This window comes from Vipera berus (assembly GCF_964194415.1).
Source record: "Vipera berus genome assembly, chromosome: 1".
Taxonomy (NCBI): Eukaryota; Metazoa; Chordata; class Lepidosauria; order Squamata; family Viperidae; genus Vipera; species Vipera berus.
Window position 1 is genome coordinate 193,472,350 of NC_138202.1, and position 19,264 is coordinate 193,491,613.

The 19,264-nt window shown below is 37.1% G+C and overlaps 2 protein-coding genes across 2 annotated transcripts in view; both read right to left on the minus strand.

Moving 5' to 3' along the window:
• LOC308676662 (uncharacterized protein) overlaps nucleotides 1–19,264 on the minus strand; it is a gene marked incomplete at its 3' end in the record, with an annotated part of 269,324 nt that overhangs the window by 179,624 nt on the left and 70,436 nt on the right. The gene's annotated exons all lie outside the window — the stretch shown is intronic.
• The window catches only part of LOC308660272 (cytochrome P450 2K1-like), a gene marked incomplete at its 3' end in the record, with an annotated part of 43,389 nt that overhangs the window by 7,921 nt on the left and 16,204 nt on the right, over nucleotides 1–19,264 (minus strand). The window contains exons 2-7 of the mRNA XM_081314527.1: nucleotides 15,543–15,705; nucleotides 14,620–14,769; nucleotides 13,153–13,313; nucleotides 12,312–12,485; nucleotides 11,679–11,826; nucleotides 7,415–7,599 (exon numbers count right to left, since the gene is read on the minus strand). Coding sequence (XP_081170653.1) covers nucleotides 7,415–7,599; nucleotides 11,679–11,826; nucleotides 12,312–12,485; nucleotides 13,153–13,313; nucleotides 14,620–14,769; nucleotides 15,543–15,705 — 981 coding nt within the window. The remainder of the gene's footprint in view (nucleotides 1–7,414; nucleotides 7,600–11,678; nucleotides 11,827–12,311; nucleotides 12,486–13,152; nucleotides 13,314–14,619; nucleotides 14,770–15,542; nucleotides 15,706–19,264) is intronic.

The following is a 19,264-nucleotide window of genomic DNA, read 5'->3' on the forward strand; positions in this document are numbered from 1 at the left end:
TTGTAGGTTTTAGTCTCCAGGCCTTTGATCAACTTAGTTGCTCTTCTCTGAATTTTTTCCAAACTCTCAACATATTTTTTGTGATATGGTGACCAAAATTGGCAACAGTATTCCAGGTGTGGTCTTACTAGGGTTTTATAAAGTGGTACTAATACTTCATGTGATCTTCATTCTGTGCCTCTGTTTATACAACCCAGGATTGTATTAGCTTTTTTGGCAGCTACTGCACACTGCTGGCTCATGGTTAAGTGATCGTCCACTAGGACTCCAAGGTCCCTCTCACAGTTCCTGTTATTAAGCCAGGTCTCGTTCAATCTGTACTTGTACCTTTGATTTTTCCTGCCTAAATCTAAAACTGCTTTTTTCCACATTGAAACTCATTTTGTTAGACAGGGCCCATTGTTCAAGTTTGTCAAGATCTTTTTGAATCCTGAGTTTGTCTTCTGGGGTGTTGGTTACTCCTGCCAGTTTGGGGTCATCTGCAAATTTGATGAGTTCCCCTTCAATTCCCTCGTCATTGATGAAGATATTAGAGTACTGTGCCTAAGATGAAACATTGTGGTACCCCACTGCTTACTTCTCTCCATGTGGATGTAGTGCCGTTGAGGACTACTCATTGAGTATGGTTTGCCAGTCAGCTACAGATCCATCTGGTGGTGAAGTTGTCTATTCCACCTTTTTCTAGCTTACCAAGGAATAGGTTGTGGTCTACCTTATCAAATGTCTTACTGAAGTCTAAGTATACTATGTCCACAGTATTTTGCTAGTCTATTAGTTTAGTCACTTTATTGAAGAATGAAGTAAGATTGGTTTGACGTGATCTGTTTTTGACAAACCTGTGCTGGCTACTAATTATAACTTTGTTTGCTTCTATTTGTTCACAGATCTGTTTTTTATTATCTTTTCCAGGATCTTCCCAGGTATTGATGTTAGACTGATTAGTCTGTAGTTTTCTGCGTCCATTTTTTTTCCTTTCTTGAAGATGGAAACCACATCAGCCCTTTTCCAGTCCTCAGTTATTTCCCTGGTGCTCCAGGATTTTTAAAAATATGGTGCAATGGTTCTGAGATAACATCTGCCAGCTCCTTCAGAACTCTGGGTTATAATCTGTCAGGCCCCAGTGATTTATATTCATCAAGGTTGGATAGGTGTTCTCTTACCATTTTCTTGCTTATTTTAATTTTTGTTTCTAGTATGTCTTTTTCAGTGGGGTGTTTTTTTGGTATGTTGGGCTATGATTTCTTTTTGTGTGAAGACTAATGCAAAGTATGAGTTAAGCAGTTCTGCTTTCTCTCTGTTGCCTGTTATTTCCTTGACTTTTTTCCTGTTGTTAGTATATTGGAAGATTTTTTCTTAAATTATCCTTGATTTCTGTTGCAACTCTTTGTTCATCCTAAGCCTTTGCTTTCCTGACTTCATCTTTGCATATTCTGGCTGTCTGCTGATAATCGTTCCTAGTTATATGTCCCTCTTTCTATTTTTTGTATTTGTCCTTTTTGTCTTTCAGTTTGTCAGAGAGATCTTTGTGCAGCCATGCTGGTTTCTTCTTGTATTTCTTGTATTTCTTTTTCAGTGGTATTGTGCTAGACTGGGCTTTTATAATCATATTTTTCAGGGTTTCCCATGCTTCTTCAGTTGTTTTCCCCTTTAGGATTTTCATCCATGGGATCTTTCCTAGGTTCTCTCTGAATTTGTTAAAGTCAGTTCGTTTGACATTTAAGACCTGGGGACTGTTTTCTGTTGCTAGTGTTTGTGTTCTATTAAATTTCAGTATGACATGGTCACTTTTGCCCAAGGTTCTGGTAACTTCAACTCCCTCTATTACTTCTTCTCTATTAGTAAGTATTAAGTCCAGTATGGTTTTAAGTCTAGTTCCCTCGTCCACCTTTAGGATGACAAAGTTGTCAGCTAGGTTGGTTAGGAATTTGTTTGATCTCCCACTTGCTGCAGAGATCAAATTGTTCTCCTGTTACACAAGAGACAGGAAGGCCACAGCTTCTTACAAAATTTGTTAGTTTGGTGATCCAGCAGATTTGTGATTGTAGTTTTATTTGCTCTAGTAGGCATAATTTGGGGAGTCTATCAGTCTTTCCAATTCATTAACTTTGCACCAGTAGTTATAAGCTCTAATTTTAGATAATGCCTGAATTGTATGAATTCCCAATTCAGCTCTAACTGCTGCAGCAGATGTTCTTGGATCTACACCCAAAATACATCTCAAATGCTGGGACTGTGTTTGTTCTAGGACTGTGGTTGAGTAAAGACCCCAAATTTCTGTTCCATACAAGAGCATTGTGGGAACCTTAGCCTTATAAACCTTGAGTAATGGGGCTAGTGACCCTGGGTAACTATGGTTCTTTAGTTTGAGCAATAAATTCAAACAGGCTTTTGCTCTAAATGTACTCCATTGATGATGGCAGGCCCAAGATCCAGTCTTGGAAAAAGTTACTCCCAAATATACAAAGGTGTTAACCTGTTCAATTGGTTCACCATCTAATTGCCACTTATGTCTCTGATGGTTTCTTCCAAACACCATTATTTTTTATTTAGATTTGCTAATGATTAGAGAGTTATCCTGGCAATAAGAGCTGAATCTTCTTAATAGCCTATGTAATCCTACTTGTGAGTATGATAATAAAATCGTATCATCAGCATAAAGCAAGCTGTTACAATAAGTATTTAGGATCATCGGCATGTGTACCATGGTATCCTTCATTAACCCTGGCAAGTCATTGATGTATAAATTAAATAATAATGGGGCCAGGATACACCCTTGCCTTATCCCCTTATTTGGGTGAATCCTGTTAGTCAGGGCCCCATTAACCCCATACCGCACCCTCAAACAGGTACTTGTGTAAAGGGCTTTAATCAAAGCCAGGAGTCTGGGTTCTATTTTAAGAGATGTCAATTTACTTCATAGTACGTCTCTATTTACCATATCAAATGCTGCTGTAAGGTCTATGAAAGCAGCAAACAGGGGTCTCCTCTTATAGGCATATTTGGCAATTAGATGGTTCAAGACAAAGCATTTATCAACAGTGGATCTGTTTTGTCTAAAACCTGCTTGTTCTTCTGTGGGGATATTGTTTTCCTCTACCCAGATTTCAATTCTGTTCAAAAGGTGCCTAGCATATATTTTTTCTACAATGTCAATCAGGCTGATGGGCCTATAATTACTAGGATCCTTTTTATTCCCTTTTTTATATATGGGGACAACTATTGCCATCTTCCACCCATCTGGTATATGGCAGGTGTTATTTATGTGTGTAAAAAGACCTGCTAATACAGGGACCCACCAGTTGGGAAATTTCTTAAATAATTCTGCTGGTAAAAAATCCTCACCTGGGGCTTTATTGCTCTTTAAGCTTTTAATGATGGACTATCTCCTTTTCTGAGACTGGTGGCCAAGGGGGAGGGGAGTTCTAGGATTTACCAAATCGCTGTTTAAAAATAATTTCTTTACCGGTTCGTTGGGGGCAAACAACCACTGATAATAATTCTCCCAGTCCTCAGCAGAGATTGGTTTGTGAAACACAAATCTCTGTTCCTTCAGGATACCTGCTACAGAGTGCCAAAATAATACTGAGTTATGACTTCTGGCAGCCAACTCAAGTTCTGACCAGATTGAAATGGCAAAACCTTTTTTCTTTAATGTTATAGTTTTTTTTATATTCCCTTCTTGTGTGCAGCATCTTAGCTTGTATATGGGCAGTAGTATTCCTCTGGGCAAGCCTCATGGCTGCCTTCAATTTTTTTTCAGTCGCTGGCAATCAGGATCAAACCAGTGAGGTCTACCCACTTGGGCTCTTTTTGTAGCAGGTTTAGCTGTTAGGTGTTTCTTCAGTATGTTACAAAGATTGGAGAATGCATTGAAGGTTGACATCCAGTCAGTAGTAGATGACTAGATTGTTCTAGCCCACTTAGTAGCATTCTCTGTTTTAAGGCATTCTAATATTGAAGGTCGGCAGTTTGGCGGGTCGAATCCCGAGTGCCACATAACAGAGTGAGCGCCTGTTACTCGTCCCAGCTTCTGCCAACCTAGCAGTTCGAAAGCACGTAAAAATGCAAGTAGAAAAATAGGAACCGGTAACAGCGCTCCGTGCGCCTTTGGCGTCTAGTCATGCCGGCCACATGACCACGGAGACGTCCTTGGACAAGCGCTGGCTCTTCGGCTTTGAAACGGAGATGAGCACCGGCCCCTAGAGTCGGAAACGACTAGCACGCATGTGCAGGGGAACCTTTACCTTTACCTTTAATATTGTCTTAGTATCAACTTCGGCCCAAATTAACCTTTTATTTTGGGTCACCTCTACCTTTTTGGTGAGCCATCTGTCAGCCATGTTATATGGTCTTAAATCTGAGTGACCTTGCAATGTCACACTTACAGGCTGATGGTTGCTATTTTCACTAAGGTGTACTGTGACCTCCGAAAAGAGGTCAGCCTTATCTCTAGACACACAAAAGAGATACAGTACACTACTTGAATTAGCTGAGTGGTATGTATAAGGGTATGTGTAATTCTTGTCCTTACTTCCCAAAATTTGGAGATTACCCTTAAAAATTAAGGAGACTAGGAGCAGGTCAGTGGCATTACTTTTACAGTCTCTCAAGAGACACTGAGGATGGTTATCAAAGAACTCCACTGGGATTCCCTTCTTCTGGGTAAGCTCATACAGAGAGGGACCCAGTCTAGCATTCAGATCTCCTAATAATACCACTATGGATTGAGGGTACAGTATAGATATATCTTCTAGGATAACTTCCAAGCCCATCCAATATTCGGAATTATAGTGCTGGGATGTGGTTGGAGTAATATACACATTTACCAATATTAACTCAAACTGGTCATATTCAAATTTGACAGCTAGAAAGTACGGATACTTATCTTTGTTATATAATTTCTCACCCTGCCATTGCAACTCTTGCTTTATAAGAATGCATAGCCCACCAGAGGGTCTCCCTTTGTTCTTTGTTTTTTGGGCTGGGGAGGCCCATCCCTGAAAGCCTGGCAGTTGTACTGGTTTGTTCACTTCAGTTAGCCAGGTTTCTTGAAAGGCTATTATGTCAAATCTAGAGAGAAAGCTCATTAGTCCACTATCAACCATCCCTTTCCAGCCAGCTATGTTCCAGGTCATCAACTGTATGGGGTTCTCAGAGGCAAGGTGGTCTGGCTTGGTTGATTGGCTAGATGGTAAAAATGCCAGATGTCAACTTGGCATTGGAGCCTGGTCGATATCATCTAAGCTTCCCATATAAACACAGTTGTTGTGAGGTTCAATATTTCTCCTCATGGGTTGCAGAACTTGTTGTTGCTCCTCTGTATCTTGGTTGCCAGTGTGCCTCTGCTCTTGCTCCAAGAATGATTTTTTTTCCAATGGGCAGGTACTCTGGCTTAAGTCTATCAATGTAGATTTATGTCCATTTTTGGAGGGGCATAGCTGAGGATTCATATTGTGGAAAGATGTTGTGGGAACTTCTAAATCAAATGAGGATGGAAGCTGGATTATATCCTTAGTGTCTGTCAGCTTAGGGGGCACTGTGTGATGAAGCCCTTTGTCTTTCAGTTGTTTCTCAGAGGCTAGGTCAGTCAGTACAGTTACCCCACTGTCAGCCTGTGTGACTACCTTTTTTTACTGTTGAGGTAAAGGCAGATTGTTGATTAAATATATTGTCACAAGGTTGTGTGGTTAGTGGAGCCAAATTAAATAGAGGCTTTGCTGTAGATTGAGTTGTTGTCAGTGCCTCTTTTAGGTCACCCAATCTTTGAATGATGTTAACTTGCTGAGGTTCTGGCAATGTATTGAATAGGTCAATCAACATTTCCTCTGGCACATCCTCAGCAGTTCCTGCAGCTGTGGGTAACACAGTTTGTATATTACTTCTTTGCTTTCTCAGTGTCAGTTCAGTTGCAGCAGCCTCAGGCTTAGTAGTGTGAGGGCTGTTGCAGCCTAGATTTAAAGTGACAGTTCCCTCTTGGTGATGCTGTTTCAGAAGTGGGCATATTTTTCTGAGCAAAAGACCCTTATTGGAAATATTGAGAAGGTGCTCAGAAAGGGCTTCATTCTGAAGAGCTTGGAGGAAATTGTGGGCTGTTTGAACGATAGGAGAATTCTCATACATTGCATTCTTGCTGGCAGCCACTCTGCATGTAGTAGATCTATCAGAGTGAATTCACAGTGGAGCAGCTGGCTCAGAGACAGCCTAATAGCTTCTCTATTACTCCAATGCCCTCTATTTACTCTCTTGTCATAAATTTGCAAAGTAACCTGGTTAGTTTGCAGACTGTAGTTATATTGGTAATCTCTTAGGCCTTTACCTGATTGTTTTCTCTATGTGTGTTCAAATTTTTGGGAGGAAAACCAGGTCCTTCTCTACTTTCATTTTCTGAGTTAGCCATCCCATGTCTATCCATGGTTATCCTCCCAAGTCCTTCTACAGTATTTGGGTGGCTCCTAACAAACTTTGTGAAAGATTCTTTCAGGCAGTTGACCTTATTTATGACAATTGACAAGAGATCATATATTGCATTTACAGTTTGAGCTGTAAGCAAACTTTGTGTGGAGAGGAAGTCTGTCACATTTTCTCCCTTTAAGTTTGTTACATCTCTCTCCTGTGCAAAAAAGGCTGCTTTTGTGCTCCAAGGATGGGAGCCACTCTCCGAGAGGGAGGAGAACAGCTCTACACGATGTTTGCCTTCCAGTTCGGTTTGTAAGTCCCATTCCAATGAGTGACATAAATTTAAATTTATCTGTTAAGGTGACTGTGAATGAGTTACTTACTGGAACAGACTGTCTGTTTGCAATATAATATTCCATTTTCTGCTGCTTCAAAGGCTTGGATAAACTCTCTGCTGCAGAGTGCTGTGTTTTCCTTCTTTTCCCCATTCAAGTTTGTTAAAAGAGGTTTACAAATAAGTTTAAAACTAGGTTTTAAAAGGTTAAAATGGGTTTAAAAGGTTAAAAGGGGGTAGGTTAAAAGTACAATATTAAAAGAGGATAAAAAGTTAAAATAAAAATAAAGTAAAATATTTTACTATATTGAAACATTTTACCTTACACTTGTGGGATCTAAATGCAGGGCTCAAAACCAATAATCAAGGCTTATGGAAGACAAGAAGAGGACATAAAGCAATAAAGTAAGAGAGAGAGAGAAATAAAAGAATAAAACAAGGGAGGAAAGCGTCTCTCATAAATCAAGAGGTGGGGCAATTTGGGAATGCCAGATGCCAAAGAAAAACATCTCCCATAGGCAAGTAGAGAGGCATCAGTGGAAATTGTTCTAACATAATAGCAGTCTGTGGCCTTATAACTTGATTTAGCCAATTCCATTCATTTAAGGACTGGGGTTTTTTTTTCCACCACACTATACACAAAAGCCTAGATCTTACATAATGCATTAATTTTAGAGTGATCACCTTGGGGATGAAGAAGCCTTTGAAAGTTACATCCACGGTGGTTGCACGTGGCAAACTGGATGGAACAATATCACCAAATCTTTGAATTTCATGAATCACAGCATCAGTGTAAGGCATTTTGGCTCGGTGGTCTGTCCTTGGCTGGGTATCACCAATTTCTTTTGCAATTTCTTCTTGGACCTTTCCTGGGAAAACAAAAATGATATTATCTAACAAGATGATTCCTTTTTTGAATTTTGCATCAAACGGGAGATAATGCATAAATTCTATATTCTAAGTGGTAGAGTGCTCATTAACTGAGATCCTTGGATCAAGGCCCTTCAGAGAGTCATTCATACATTATTTGCTTTACAAATAGAGTACAGTAATCTGTAGGCCACTAAAAAGATGATAGATTATGGATTATAGATAGTGATCTACATGCCTCATTATACCCATGTGAGCCTAGACATTGGACTAGTTGCTTCTGAGTGTAATTCAAGTGCTGGTATGATTAAGCAAGTGGGCACACTTTGGGTCCATCAATTAAAGGCATCTAGTGAGATTACAGGAAGCGTGCCTTCTCGGAACTGATGCCTGCCCTCTGGAAAGGTACCACCCGGAGATCCAAATCGCTGGCACTCTGATGACATCCAGAAAACTATTGAAGACCTGACTATTCCCCTGGAGTTTGTGATAGGTTAAGGTTGGAGCCCTGGTTGGATAGTTTTTGTTTTTTCTAGGCCCTCAGGCCATTTGAGAATCTTTTTTTTTCTTTTTGTACTGTTCTTTTTAAACTGTAAGCAACTTAGAACTACCAGGAGTCATGTGGTCTCCAAATTGCTCAATAAAAATAAATCTTTGGAGAATTGGTGCTAAAACATAAAGGAACTTTGTCGCATATTACAGGAACAAAGCAAATTCATACGGGTGGGAATTCCTGGTCTGACGGGATGGGGTTGGGTTTTTAAAATTAGTTTTTAACTTAATATGTATTGATTTTATGGGCATGATGTTTAATGGTTTTTTAATGGTTTTTTAATTTTTGTATTTGATTTTTATTGTGTATTGCCCTGTTCACTGCCCTGAGTCCTTCGGGAGAAGGGCGGTATAGAAATCAAATTATTAAATTAAATTAAATTAAATATACAGTGAACAAATTCATATATGACAGAACTATAACAAAGATACAGAAAATATCATTAATGCAGCTTCAGCGGCGAGGACGGTTGGATTCAACCTCCGGCCCTTCGATCCTGTTGAAGCAGTGGAATAGCTGACGATCAGCTGTTCCGCTGCTCAAAAACCCTTCTCCTTGGGCAAAGAGGGGAGGGGGAGCTTCCAGGTAGGGGTAGAGCTTCCCTAGCACCCCAGAACATTTGTTCTGGGGCATGAAGGGTGAGAGCCCCCCCAAAGCCTGGAAATGCTCCGGACGAAGGACTCTTCTGCTTTAGCAGAACAAGACGCTGAATCCACTCCTGCCGGATCTGATTGACATCTTGAGTGATGGTAGCAGCAGAGCTGATGCAGGAGCAGTATAAATATCAAGTACAAAGCTTTAACTCTGAAATTCAAACTCTCTTCCTGTTCCAACTATCGTTTTGAAAGAAGGGGAAGATGGCGCCTGACTGATTTTTTTTCTTTTTAACAAGAAGCAAAAAAAAATTCTTTAAAGTAAAGTGACTGTTTGAACTGAGTTGGAATATGTAAAATGGACTTTTAAACCTTAAAAGAGCTATTTATAATTTGGAGGTGCTAAAAAGTTATTTCCCAAATTTGGTTATTTCACAGTTTAACTACAAAGTACTAGAAAGTGAAAGTGTGTATTGGAAGTCATTACTTGCAAAAATGGCTCCCCAACCACATAGACCCGTTTTGTCTGTTCAGCAATCTGGAACGCAGTCTTTGAAGTTACCTCCCAAAGCTGCTGCATCTGTATTGACTTTAAAAGATTTACAATATGCTCTAAACGATGCCTTAAAAATTCAGTCTGAAAAAATATTTGAGAAGTTGGCAGAATTTATTGGAAAGGAGAACAAGAAAATAAGGGAGGATACTTTGATGGCACTTCAAGTGTTTTCAGGCTGTATTGAGAATCTGGATGAATGTGTGGAAGAAGTGAAACAAAATAATCTGATGCTGGAGGCTAAAATGGGTGAAGTGGAGAATAAAATGGAAAAACTTGAAGATGAAATGATGATGCAATATAGAGATATGGAATTTGCCCTGAGGATCAGAGGTTTGAAAGAAAATCCACAGGAGAATCTGGAAGAGATATTGGTGGATGTCTTGGCGCCTATTTTGGGGTTTCAACTTGAAGATTTTTTTGAGAAGATAGATAAAGTATTTCATGTTAATTCTTGGATTGCTAAACAAAGGAAATTGCCAAGGGATGTGGTTGTATATTTTACAAAGGGAAAGATTAGAAATGAGATCATTCAAATCTCTTATAATAAAAGACTTAAAGTGGCTAATCAGAAGGTTTTGATTCTGAAAGAGAATTCCTCCAAGAATTTTGAGAAAAAGGAAGGATTTTTTCTTTCTGACAGATGAATTAAAGAAACAACAGCTTTGGTTTAGGTGGGAGATACCAGTGGGGATTGTGGTGAATTATTCTGGAAAAAGACATTGTCTTAATACAGTAGGGAAGGCATGTGATTTTTATTCTAATGTATTGAAAGCAGGCTTACCATCATCCTCAGAAGTCAAAAAGGAAAGGAAGAAGGAGAGTGACAGTTACAAGAAATAGTTTCAGAAGCTGTGCAATCCTTGGTTTTATTTAAAGATCTCAAGATTCAAAGAAGGACATGGGTTGTACTTAGATTTAAGGAATAATATTAATAATAACAGTAGAGATTAATGGAGGACTTTGATAGAAATAAGATTTAGAAATGGAACTTGTTAAAGATTGTAGGATAATTAAAATCTAATGATGGTGGATATTTGGGGATGGTATATACAGTAGATCTTAAAAATTAGTATGTATGTATTTAAATTGTTAGTCTAAATCTTGAAAATGTGGTTGTGATGATGCAATGTATTATTATGTATGGTTGAATTGTAAAAGATTACAATTTTAAAAGTTAACGTAATGTAGTGGAATATGTAAGATCTTTAAGAAAAAGATATTTCTAATTAATAATTATAGTAGAATTTTTGGTACTGTTATATTGGAAGAATGTTGACTTGTTTATTATAGAAGAATGGACTTTGAAAGTTTTGAATTAGATAGAAATGTGAAGAATATTTGTAATGGAGATATATTATGATGTTTAAGGAGAGTTAAAGCATGACTGGATTTAAAGTGTAATTATAGTTACTTAGTATATTTTAGATTAAGATTGTGAAAATAATACCCTGTATTCTGCTTTGGGAAGTCAGGGGGTGGGGGAGGTAGAGGTATTGGGTGGGTTAGGGTATGGGTTAGGGGTAGGGGTAGGGGGGGTGGGGTTTATGTTCAAATATGTACTTTAAAACTTTTTAATAAAAAGGGAAAAAAGAAAATATCATTAATGGTAATTTTTAAAGTGATATCTTCTGTGGAGTTCATAATTTGCTTGGGTACATTCAGAAATATTTCATCTCCACTATTAGAAGATAAGGTCATGAAGCCAAGTATGTTTGTGCTGCATATCTCATGATATTAATATGTTACCTCCTGTGTGATCACTTTTTGCTCTTCTTTCTCCTTCTTTTAAGAATATTTCCATTCAGAGAAGAGATGAACTAATAAGTGACTACCAGTTTACTCTTTCAGCTTAGAGAAAGAATGAAATGTAAATTGGAGCTCATAGAGAGGTATCAAAGTCTAATCACAATTGAAATGCATTATTCTTAATAGAAAGTCACTTCACTTGCCTCATACTATGGTGTGAAGGGAAAATTTTCCCTGATTTTAATTGTTATTAATTAGCTAATATCAAAGAGAAAATAAGGGAAAATATATATACACATATTTAAAATACCTTGTGCTAGAGTGAAGATTAAAATGAAAACATGATTATATTGAAAAATGCAAAACAAATAAAAACGGAAACAAAACATATAAGAAACATTCTAATAATCCCTATGTAGCTTTAAATGGCTTGAGTTTATTAAAATCAATCTCATTTAGAAGGTAGGCTTATTTACCTTTAGTGAGATCAATGTTGTCTTGTCCATTTGAAAAACAACTTAATTCTTGGTTCATCTCTTTCCCTTCACTCAAGTATTTCAGATGCCAACAATTCTTTTTTAAGTTATTTTTTAAAGATTTATTGCAAGGCCATGAAATGAAAGTGCTTACTTTGGATTTCTGGGTACTTCATCATTAGGAGTATGGCCCAGCGCAGAGTGTTTGCCGTGGTGTCTGTACCAGCAGCAAATAAATCATCTACAAGACTTATAAGGTTTTCGTTATGGAAATATCCACCATGTGTCATCTTCATATTCTCCTGAAGTGTACAAAGAAAACACTAGTAAGAAAATTCAATCTTCCCACATAATGAATATTCTTAAAATCTAAGAGGACACTTCATATGTGGGTAATAGCCTCACTGAGAGCTTATAGTTGCCCCAACACTACTGGCTTTCTAGAAGGAAAACTCTAAAGTCAAAAAGAAAGAAAGAGCAAAGATCGGCACAAAGGGATTGCCCACTCCTATCCCCACTTGGTCCTACTCCTCCAGACAGGAATAAATATTTATGGCATTTTTAATGGAAAGAACAATCAATCTGGGTGTAGTTTTAAGTAGCTGCACATTCTGAAAGTAATGAAGAGGGAATGATTAAAATTGCTTTGGAAATTTGTTTTGTTCTATATTTCTGAAATAAAGATCTTAATCAACCTGCAGATTGTTTATCTGGAGATGCATTTTTAAAATATTTTTTTTTTTAAAAAAAATCAGTAATAACAGACTTGGGTAAAATAATTCATTACCTGTCTTTGCCGAACAAGAAATGTTTCAATAAAATTCCTTTGGTCATTTTCATCAAGATCTTGGAGATATTCTATGAAGGTGGTCTGTATGAAATCTTGGAGCTCTTTTTCATTCTTCATTACTGTTTTACGAGCACCGAAAAGGAACCCCAAATTGGGAAACAAATTGTATAGCTGAAAGAATGATAAAAGAAAACAGATATTATGTTATGTTCCCTAATTCTGAAAAAAAAAAAAACAGTAAGCAAAATCACATGTCTGAATGAGCTTTGGATAGTCAATTTTGCTAATTCACTAAGCCCCAAATCCCATGGACTGAACCGCCACACGGGTTTTGGTGAGGAAGTCTTATTTTCTACCATACTATTGAATGAGCTCTTAAGCTCTCATTGTGTTAATTCCCAAACAAGGAACGGGAATGCTCAATAAAAGAAACTCAACAAAAGTCTGAAACAAGAAAGCTATTTAGTATATGTAAAGTTAGGTAGTACTGTAAAGAGTAAAAAATGATGGAAATGTATTTGCAGTGAAGGCTCCCACTCCTCCAATTTGAGTGTGTTCACAAGCGTTTGCATGGAAGGGAGACAAAGTGATGAACCATGCATCATGAGGTTGTGATGCTAAAAAGTGATTTCCACACTTGCATGAGATGTTTACATAAAACTACGTAAGGGTAGGATTTGAATCCTGATGTCATCATGTTCATGTTGTCTTTGGATGAAATCTTGCTACAGATGCCCATGTGAAGCAACTTTGCTTTGCTTCTCAATAAAGCTTCAATGGCACACATTCTGCTGCCTGTTTTTCATGACATTTTTTTTCAAATAAGAAATTAAGTTACCAACACAGCAGGGCTTCCCGAAAGCTGAGTAGTTTCCCCAATTATCTTTAGTAGTCGTAGAAATGTGGGATCTTCATATTCATAGCGTTTCCCAAATAGAATAGAAACAATGATGTTGGAAACAGCAGCAGTCAGAATTGTTTTGATGTCAAATGGTTTTCCTGGGCAAAACAATAGATCAAAAAGAAAAACCAGGATTAAAACTGTGTTCTACTACATTTATATTCAAAATCAGCTTGCATAAATGGAGCATTAATCATAGAAAACTATAGTGCTGATGACATTGGAAGTATTTAGATTAAAAATATGTAAAGATATTTAAAGGGTAATTCATTGCCTCAGAGGCAGAATTGCAATATATCCATGATGTTTTCTTTGGAACTGTGGAACTCCCTCCCTGAGGGTAAAACACTTGGCAAAGTTATTGTAATCCTTCCTCATTAAATGATTGCCGTTTTAAAGATCAAATGACTACTGGGCTTCATAAAATGAAGAAAGAAAAAGTACGTGTATTATATGGGAGGAAATTATAACAGATCTCAATGCAGATACCTTTGGTTGCATCTACCCAATAGTTCTTGAAAGGCAGGACAGAATGATTAAGATAATATTACAGTCCCTTCACACACACAAATCTCTGAACAAAACAGATAAAATACTAACATTCACTCAGAATGTTAGAAGGAAAAGACTAGAATTTAACTCTGGAAGGCAGATGTGTGTAGACTTTGATTCGTATGTATTGCTTAATAACTCAATATTGTAATTTTTTTTTATCTCACTCCTTGCTTTATTGCAGCTGGTGTGCCAAAAAGCAAAGAGCATGATGAGCCTGTAGATATGTAGACATGCTCAATAAATGCAAACTCATTTGGCAGTTAGGTGGAGAACTTTTAGTTTTCTAAATCAGTGTTCCCAACCTCTCTGCTTGGCGCCCAGTGGGGGAAAGGGGGAATGGAGTTGCGTGCATGCTCACTAGTTCACCCAGCACTCGGGCAGCCCAGAGCTCAACTGGGGGTTGGGGACTCCTCTTCTGGATTATCATTTTTTATCACAGGCACCTCTTATTTGTTTTTCCTCAACTCAATTTCATCCATATCATTTTTGGGTTGCAAAAATGCAGAGAACCTGCATAAAAATGCCAATGATGAGAATTTTGTGTATCTATGGAAGAGTAATTCTAGAAGTGTTATTGACTAGAGACTGTCGTGTAATACTGAATTAACTATTCAAGTCCTATGGAACCATTCTGCCATCCATAAGTCACATTTTCTGTAAATATACTTTGCATAAATTGGACAAGGAAGCATATTTACGGGAAGAAAACAATGGGTTTAAGAATTGTTGGAGAGAAGATACTTCCAACACACTTCTTCTTCATTTGAAAAATCTGAGGAAATTATTTTTCAATCTACATTTATTCTGGAAGCTGCTGCAATAGAGCATTAGAAGCAAATGCCAACCCACCTGCATAAGTCTCCATTGTCTTCGTTAAGACACTACACTCTTCAGTGATTTTGTCTTCAATGGTCCTCTTGCCCATTCCATAGTCCCGTAATGTGGATAATGTAAACCGTCGCATCACTTTCCAGTTCTCACCACGAGCAGAAATAACACCTCAAGAGAAAAGGGATAAAATAGTGAAATATTATTTTACTATCACAACTCATTCTTGTTTCACAACTTCATTAAAACATGCTCTGTTAATTTGATCAAGTGTTTCATCTATTCTGTGCAAAAACTTGCCCAAAAGGTATTTCAAAATTTGTGCTAAGGATTTCCACTCCGTTTTCTTTATCCTCTGCCTTTGGTGTCCAACATTCAATATCTCATTATCCAAACAAAACAAACAAAATAAAAATGAAAGCAATCTCCATTTTTTTCATGAACACATATCTTCCAATTTATTCAAAACTATAATTTATAACACAACAGAGTTTCCAGTTCATGTTTTGCAAATTCATTTTTTGCAGCTAGGAGAACCTTTGCACAACTTTGGTTTCTGTGCCATTTTTAGTCTTTTGTGGATCAGGAGTCCCTACACTTTATCATGGAAAAACCCAATGAAAGAAACATACAGCAACATAAAACAATAATTCTTACTTTATGATTCAGAGGTTTATTTCACTAATAGTTTGGAACATAACGAACATCATAATATCACTTATATTAACAACCCATTGCAGTGAGGTCTAGTGACATGCCAGCAAGGACAGCTATAATAGTCCAGTGGCCATGACCTTGCAACTGTCATAAATACATGCCAGTTGCCAAGCATTCGATTTTAGATCACATGACCACTGGGATGTGACAATGGTTTTAAGTGTGTAAAATGGTCATAAGTCACTTTTCCAGGTTTGTTAACTACAATCCAGAATGAAATAATTTACCAAATCCTCCCACTGCATCTTCAAAAATGGGGATGATAGGCCTATCTGCAAATGCATCTGCCTGCTTCACTAGAGCTTCTTTGACCATCTCATAGCCAGTCAGCACCACCATCTCCTGGAATCCCATTTTGATGCGAAAAATGGGACCATATTCTTTTGACCACTGGAATTCAACAGAAAAAAATACAAAGAGGCCATTTTGATCAATAATTAGACTCATATACTATATGTAGAAGATGTTAGGAAAACATGTAGATTTTAAACTTGATCTTTTCTTACTAGGTATAATATCAGAAAAATCTAATAAGCAAAGTGTATATTGAACATTGCATTTACCAACAGCAACAAGGATTGTATTTGCTCAGCAATGGAAGAATGAAGAAACATCACTAGATGAAGAAATAATCAAGAAAATATTGGACTGTCAACAACAATCGGCACAAATTATAATTAATGGGGGATTAACAGAGGCATTTAAAATTGAAAAAGGCACAAGACAGGGATGTCCCCTATCACCATTGTTATTTGTTTTAACATTGGAGATTTTATTGATTAAAATTCGTGATCAACTATAATAAAGGGAATAAAAATAAAACAGAATGATTATAGGTTATGAGCCTTTGCAGATGACTTGGTTGTCAAATTATCTCAACCGATTCAATCAGTTATAGACTTGATGGAAATTATAACTCAATATGGGAAAGTTTCTGGTTTTAAGGTAAATAATAATAAGACTAAAATATTATCTAAAAATATGACCATGAATCAAAAGGAAATGTTAGTAAAATTGACAGGTTATGAAATAGTGAAAAAGGTTAAATATTTGGGAGTATATATTACAGCCTCTAATGTGAAATTATATAAGAATAACTATGAGACATTATGGCTAAAAGTACAAAAGGATTTAAATAATTGGAAAAAACTACAATTATCTTTGCTGGGGAAAATTGCAGCTGTTAAAATGAACGTTTTACCAAAGTTTCTCTTTTTGTTTCAAATGATACCTATATTGAAAAAAAGATGCTAATCTGGATGAATGGCAGAAGGGTATTAATAAATTTATCTGGGCGGGGAAAAAACCAAGAGTTAAACTTAAGATTTTACAAGACGCACGGGAAAGAGGAGGACTTAAGGTGCCTAATTTGAAATTATATTATGATGCGGTGGTTTTAACATTGGTTAGTGATTGGCTTAATTTAACAAATAAAAGAACACTTTATCTTGAGGGATGGGACTTATTATATGGGTGGCATGCATATTTAATTTATGACAAGAAAGTTGACATGGCTTTTAAATTTCATATTTTAAGAAGTGCTTTATTGCGTGTCTGGAAAAAGTATTATTATAAGTTAAATTATAAAATACCAATTTGGGGGATTCCTGGACATGCTTTAGAGGGTGTATCTATGGGTGTGAGTTTGAATAGGATTTCTTATAAGGAATTACTTAGATTGGTAGGGAGTGATTGGCAATTAAAGTCGTTAGCTGAGTTAAAACAAGAAAATATTGTACAGTCTTGGTTCCAGTATACTCAATTGCAAGCTAGGTAGAAGTTAGATCAGAAGGTTGGCATTACACTACTGGACGAAAATTTGGTAAAACAGATCAAAGATCAAAATCGAGCACATATAAAGAGAATTTACAACACTTTAATAGAATTGGATTTGGAAATGGAATTAATTAAAGATTGTATGGTAAAGTGGGCTCAAAATATTCAAGAACCAATCCCATTGGATATATGGGAGGCAATTTGGGTTAGAAATGTAAAATTTACCCAGGCCCAAAATTTAAGAGAAAATTTTTTATAAAATGTTTTATAGATGGCATTTGGATCCTAAAAAGTTCTCTTGTATGTATCCTAATTTACAGCCCAAATGTTGGAGATGTGGCAGTTTGGATGCTACTTATTTTCATATCTTGTGGACTTGTAGAAATATAAAAGCTTTTTGGATTAAAATTTGGTGGAACATTCAAAAGATTTTTAAGAGAAAGATAAAGTTTACCCCACAACTATTTTTATTGGGTGTTATTACAGATTGTGATACTAAAGAAACTAACTTGATGTTGAACTTGATAACAGCTGCAAGGTTATTGGTAGGGCAAGAAGAAGGACAGTTTGCCTACTATAGAAGAATGGACGTTTAAAATGTCAAATTTAGCAGAAATGGTTAGGTTTTCTGCTTATCTGAAGGATCATTCACAAGAAAGATACATTTCGGTCTGGAGAAGATGGATAGATTATATTCAGAATAAATATGGACCAAAATAAATGGACCAAAAAGTTCCATTTAGCTTATGAGTAAATTTTAGATAATAATAATAATAATAATAATAATAATAATAATAATAATAATAATAATAATAATAATAATAATAATAATAATAATAATAATAATAATAATAATAAAGTTGGAAGGGACCTTGGAGGTCATCTAGTCCAACCCCCTGCTCAGGCAGGAAACCCTATACCATTTCAGACAAATGGCTGTCCAGTCTCTTCTTAAAAACTTCCAGTGTTGGAGCATTCACCACCTCTGGAGGCAGGTTGTTCCACTGGTTAATTGTTCTAACTGTCAGGAAGTTTCTCCTTAGTTCTAGGTTGCTTCTCTCCTTGACTAGTTTCCATCCGTTGCTTCTTGTCCTGCTTTCAGGTGCTTTGGAGAATAGCTTGACTCCCTCTTCTTTGTGGTAGCCCCTGAGATATTGGAACACTGCTATCATGTCACCCCTCACCCTTCTCTTCATTAAACTACACATACCCAATTCCAGCAACCGTTCCCTATATGTTTTAGCCTCCTGCCCCCTAATCATCTTTGTTGCTCTTCTCTGTACCCTTTCTAGAGTCTCAACATCTTTTTTACATCGTGGTGACCAAAACTGGATGCAGCATTCCAGGTGTGGCCTTACCAAAGCATTGTAAAGTGGTATTAGTACTTCACTTGATCTTGATTCTATCCCTCTGTTAATGCAGCCTAGCACTGTGTTGGCTTTTTTGGCAGCTGCAGCACACTGCTGGCTCATATTGAAGTGATTGTCTACTAAGACTCCGAGATCCCTCTCACAGTTACTACTATTGAGCAAGGTACCACCTATACTATACCTATGCATTTGATTTTTCCTGCCTAAATGTAGAACCTTACTTTTTTTCACCATTGAATTTCATTTTGTTAGATAGTGCCCAGTGTTTGAGTCTGTCCAGATCCTTCTGTATCTTAAGCCTATCTTCTGGAGTATTGGCTATTCCTGCCAGCTTGGTGTCGTCTGCAAATTTGATGAGTTCCCATCTATCCCCTCATCCAAATCATTAATGAAGATATTGAAGAGCAGTGGGCCCAGAATAGAGCCCTGGGGCACCCCACTACACACTTCCTTCCACGTAGATGCAGTTCCATTGAGGACCACACGCTGAGTACGGCCTGTCAGCCAGCTACGAATCCATCTGGTGGTGATGCTATCTAACCCACATTTTTCTATCTTATCAAGTAGTAGGTTGTGATCTACTTTATCATATGCCTTACTGAAGTCCAAGTAAATTATATCTACAGCATTCCTCTGGTCCACTAGTTTTGTCACTTGGTCAAAGAATGTAATAAGGTTTGTCTGGCATGATCTGTTTTTGACAAACCCAGGTTGACTTTTAGTGATGACTTTGTTTGCATCAAGGTGTTCGCTGATTTGTTGTTTGATTATCTTTTCCAGAATCTTCCCAGGTATTGAGGTCA